General features: G+C 56.2%; 1 protein-coding gene across 2 annotated transcripts; it reads right to left on the reverse strand.

Annotated features, from left to right (window-relative positions):
* Positions 1–674: 674 nt before the first annotated feature.
* On the reverse strand, positions 675–4,739 carry LOC136602489 (uncharacterized). 2 transcript variants are annotated; one of them, XR_010789522.1, is made up of 3 exons: positions 4,691–4,739; positions 1,946–2,020; positions 675–965 (listed from the first exon to the last, which is right to left on the reverse strand). XR_010789522.1 is itself a non-coding variant. In XM_066588905.1 (2 exons), the coding sequence occupies exons 1-2, from the start codon at positions 3,611–3,613 to the stop codon at positions 948–950; spliced, it is 1,686 nt and encodes a 561-aa protein (XP_066445002.1). In that variant the 5' UTR covers positions 3,614–4,141; the 3' UTR covers positions 675–947. The 2 variants fall into 2 exon arrangements, 1 of the variants encoding a protein (XP_066445002.1); XM_066588905.1 differs by lacking the exon at positions 4,691–4,739 and having other exon boundaries at positions 1,946–4,141.
* Between the last annotated feature and the right edge of the window lie 311 nt (positions 4,740–5,050).

A 5,050-nucleotide genomic window follows, 5' to 3' on the forward strand; every position in this document is an offset into this window, starting at 1 on the left:
CGCCTCAAACCAACAAAGGAAATAGCTGTCCCGGTCACCAGCCGCAACTTGGCTGGCTCAGGCGACGCTATTTCCAAAACCTTCTTCCTCCCGCCGCCGGTGGCAGACTCGGGAGCCCAAGCAAACTCCCCATTAACCTCCGGCCGCCGTTTCTTCCCGACCCCGAGGCCGGCTAGCCACCCCTGGCTAGCCTCTCCCACCGACTATCAGGGCTCCGCCCTGTAACCCAGGAGGCGACAGGCCACGATTGACCAAATACAAAAAAGGGGGGAAGGGGCTATGTAGCCCCTGCCTTCCCCCACTAACCTTCTACACGGGCTCCAAGGGCCCCTCCCCCTCCCCTGCCACAGCGAGTGAGGCTCGACCACCTTGAGCCTGCGCCGCCCCCCACACCAATAGCGCCCGCTCAATTCCCTCCTGCAATCCTTCCGTCCATAGGTCAATGCCGATGTCATTTAAGTGGACGCCGTCTGACCTCCAGTAATTGCCGACCCCTTTCTCCAGGTCTATATGTCGCGCTGCTACCCCCCCTTTGCTGCCCAGGAACCGCGACACTTCCCTGTTGAGCTTCACTCTTGCTCTGTTCAGGCCCTTCTCCGACTGCGCCCCCCTCCAAACTTTCCTAGGCACGATTTCGGACCACACTACGACCGTCCCTGGGTATGACGCTTGCAGTCTAAGACAGTCATACCTTATGTCCCTTGATAGGTCCCTAAACCTCCTTTTTCCCAAATCGTTTCCTCCCACGTGTATGACCAAAACCTCCGGCGCCCTATCCCACCTAACCCGCCTTTCAACTTCCTCCAATACGCTGCCCCAAGTCATCCCTCTAATCCCCATCCATCTCACTATCGCCTCACTCTTCTGAAACCGTAGCTGCCTCCCATTCGGCCGTACCCCCGCTCTCTCTGCTCCCCAAAAAACATAGGAGTCTCCCAAGATCCAAACTAATGCTGGACGACCATCTGTAAAATAAACAGCAACAATACTATATTAGCAAACCGCCATTATGACCCCCCCCCCACCCTCCAGACGACCCCGCCTTGAATTTAAAGCAGGTGGGGTCGCACGTATGATTTAAAACGCCCTGACTCCCACCGACCTATCCTCTTCACTGCCTCCTCCCCCATACCTCTTACTGACGCTTCCGTCGCCGCCCCCACCCGAAATGAGTGAGACCCGAACTGTGTATTATTAAAACCCGCCACCTCTAAGGCCTTCTTGAACACCGCTATAAACTGAAAACGCGACAAAAATTCCCCGGTCTCGTGCCGCAAAAATGGGCCCGTGCGAAAATTTAACCCTTTGCTATACTGCTCCCAGGCACTCAGAGGGCACATACTGGCCCCCGGCACCTCACCCAACCGGATCACCTGCCCCCGTCCTTGCTGATCCGTCTTGGACCGACGGATAAGCAAGTCCAACCTCCCGTCTACCAACCGCACATCCTCCGCCTGCAGGCCGCCCCCCACGGTCTTGCTAGGTGACACCAATTCGCTTACCCGTAGGGCCCCGAAAAATGCAAATGAAAAAGCCGCCCTAAACAACCGCCGCTCGAACTCTTTTCCGCAAACAACATCAACCGCCTCCCCTAATTTCTCCAAAACATCAAATGATACCGGTCGCCTAGTGTCCTGTCTCCCTTTCCCTCTCCTCAGACCCTTCAGCGCCTGTTTTACCAAAAAATTTTTTGTCGCGTCCTCCACCCCCCGTATTTTAAACCCAAAAGCCACCCCCGCTATAAACTGGTTCACTTTTGCCACTGACCGACCCAAATCTGCACTCTCTCCCAACCAACTCAACAGCAAGCCCACTCTATCCTCCTCTGAACGCTCCCCTCCATGCTGCCTTAACCATTCTTCCCACTCGCTCCACGCTGCGCAATATGCTGCCCTAGTCCGCCGAGCCAGTGACCGTTCTATCAGGCCCCCCACTGCTCGCTTACCACGTTCCAGATTCGAGACGGGCACTTCCTCCCCTCCTTCTCCGCACCCGGCGCCAGTGTCCGGAACCGCTCCCACTGAAAGCGAGAGAGAGCATCCGCAATTGAGTTCTCGACACCTGGAACGTGTACCGCTACTACCCACATGTTTAATGACAAGGCCTCTAGCACCAACTGACGCAGCAGGTTAACCACCGGGGGGGATGACGCAGAGAGGTTGTTAATCACCTGCACCACCCCCATGTTGTCGCAGTGGAATCTTACTTTTCTATCACGGAAGTGGTTACCCCACAGTGTGATAGCCACTACTATTGGAAATAATTCCAATAGTACTAAGTTCCGAACTAAGCCTTCTTGCTTCCACTGCTCCGGCCATTCCCCCGCACACCATCTACCTTGAAAATAGGCCCCAAAGCCTGCGCTCCCTGCTGCATCTGTATAGAGCTCCCAGTCCACGTTGCTACTGACCTCCCCCATAATTACCGACCTGCCATTGTACTTCTCTAAAAAGGCGGACCAAACTGCCAGGTCCGCCTTGTGACTAACTCCCAAACGGATAAAGTGATGAGGGGCCCGAATCCCTGCTGTTGCCGCCGCCAACCGTCTACTGAAAACCCGGCCCATGGGCATGATCCTGCAGGCAAAATTCAGCTTGCCCAGCAGTGACTGCAGCCCTTTGAGCGTGATTTTCTTCGCCACCCGCGCCGCACCTAATTCCTCCTGCAAGTTTCTTAATTTTTCTTCTGGTAATCGGCACTCCATTGCCTCAGAGTCAATGGTGATGCCCAAAAAACTTAAACAAGTTGTGGGCCCCTCCGTCTTTTCCGGTGCCAGAGGCACCCCGAACCGTTTGGCCACCCATTGCAAGGTTCCCAGTAAGTTCGCACAAACTGGCGAACCCCCGGGCCCTACGCACAGAAAATCATCCAGGTAATGAATGACCGACTGCACTGCCGCCGTGTCCTTCACCACCCACTCTAAAAACGAACTAAACGCTTCGAAGTATGCACATGAGATTGAGCATCCCATGGGCAAACAACGATCCGCAAAATAACTCCCTGCCCAAAAACACCCCAACAACCTCACACTTTCTTGTGTTACTGGCAGCAAGCGAAAGGCTGACTCTATGTCAGCCTTTGCCATCAATGCCCCCCTTCCATAGTTCCGAACCCAATGAAGCGCCGCATCAAACGATGTATACACCACCGAGCATAGCTCGGGGTCTATTCCGTCGTTTACAGACGCCCCCCTTGGGTACGATAAGTGGTGAATAAGCCGAAATTTATTCGGCTCCTTCTTCGGTACCACTCCCAAAGGTGACACCACAAAGTCTTGCACGGGTGGCTCTTCAAACGGCCCCGCCATGCGCCCTAACCTAACCTCTTTCATTAGCTTCTCCGTCACCACTTCCGGATATTCTAACGCCGAACGTAAATTTTTTAACGAAAAGGGGACCCCATGAACCGGAGGCGGGATGTGAAAACCATCCCTAAAACCCTTAAACAATAACTCCGCCTTCTCTCTATCCGGGTACCTACTTAGGTACGGTACCATCTCTTCCAGAATCACTGGGGTCATCCCTTTTCGCAAAACCCCCTGGACCTTTTCCCTTTCCTTTCTTGAAACATCTGCCAGCCCCGTGAGACCCCGCGCCGCAGTGAGAGCAGGCATGACGGAACTTGCATGTTGCTCCGAACTTGCACTGACCCTCGTTGTACTGCCAGCAGTACCCGGTCCTACTCCCCCCTGCTGAACCACCCTGCCCCCCGGCTGAACTAGAGGCCGAGCCGAAGGACCCGGCACTGCCCTGAAAGGGCTGACCGAACCGCGCGGGGGCCATTACTCTCAACCATAGACCTATATCTTTGTGATCCCATCTGATCGATGGGCGCACTGCCTTACGCTGCCTGAACTGCTCATCATAGCGCAGCCAGGTCTGTCCCCCATACACTCGATAGGCCTCACCAATGGAGTCCATGTAACAGAAAAGGCCGGAGCAATTGTCCGGCGCTTTTTCTCCGATTACGCTCGCTAGAATGGCAAACGCCTGCAGCCAGTTCGCGAACGTCTGGGGTATAAGGCGCCACCTACGCTTCTCCTCCTCCTCTTTTTTAAACTCAGTCCGCTTTCCCTTGTCTAAATTAAATTTTTCCAAGGGTAGGAGGGAGAATATCTCGACATATTCGTCCCTCCAAATCTTTTCCCTCACCTCTTTTTTTAGGTGGGCCCCCAACGGGCCTTCAAAGCAGACGTAGACCTCGCCTTTTGCCTTATCGTCTAGCCGCACCCCCTCCCCGTCCTTTTCTGTCTGGACCGCTACTGCCACCCCGGCCGATCCCCCTGACTCCAACGTACCTGCTGCACCCCCCACTTGAGAGATTTCCCCAGTGGATTGTGCCCCCGTCTGTAACCCGCTCGTGGACATCTGTCCTACCAGCGGGGCAGATTGTAACACCCCAACCGCCTGTCCTACCCCAGTCCCACCAGCAAACGGTCCTCCCGGTCCGTCCCTAATGCTGGACGACGCACTGCATGGTGAGTTCCATGCTGTGACAGGCGACGGAGCGTAACCTACCCCTTGCCTCCTCAGCAATTCTAATACCACCCCCAGCAATGCACCTGCTTCGCCGCCTACCCCTAGCGCGTTAGTTAATGCAGCGCTACCCCCCGCAAATACCCCACTACTAGACCCCGCATGCGCCACGCGGCTAACATTGCTGGACACACCAGACATAGAGCATGACTCACCTGGCTGCGTAGGGGCTGTGGACCCACCAGCCGCCGACCAGTCTTGCCGCTGCTCCTCCTGGACTCTGCTAACGCCGGGCTGTGACCGCTCTGCTGGGACCGCAACCGCCTCCGATCTTCTTGGTGCCGAAGAAACATAGGCCACCTCTGTCGCCGTCGCACGCCTTCCGGATGACTCCGCCGCCGGGCCCCGAGAAACCGCGGGCCGCCCGTCACTTGAACTGTTGCAGGGCTGCTCCCCCTCCGATGCACCTCCGGGTGAGCAGCCCCCGACCCCTTCCAGGCTCTTTGCTTTCTGTGCAGCGCTTGGCCCCGCCCCCCTCTCAGCACGGGGCCTCGCGCTGCCCGCCGCACCTCGTC

Source organism: Eleutherodactylus coqui, unplaced genomic scaffold (assembly GCF_035609145.1).
Source record: "Eleutherodactylus coqui strain aEleCoq1 unplaced genomic scaffold, aEleCoq1.hap1 HAP1_SCAFFOLD_86, whole genome shotgun sequence".
Classification (NCBI taxonomy): domain Eukaryota; kingdom Metazoa; phylum Chordata; class Amphibia; order Anura; family Eleutherodactylidae; genus Eleutherodactylus; species Eleutherodactylus coqui.

Excerpts from the sequence above, each read along its gene's own strand:
- LOC136602489 (XM_066588905.1), bottom strand. The coding sequence starts at position 3,613 with ATGCCTGCTCTCACTGCGGCGCGGGGTCTCACGGGGCTGGCAGATGTT.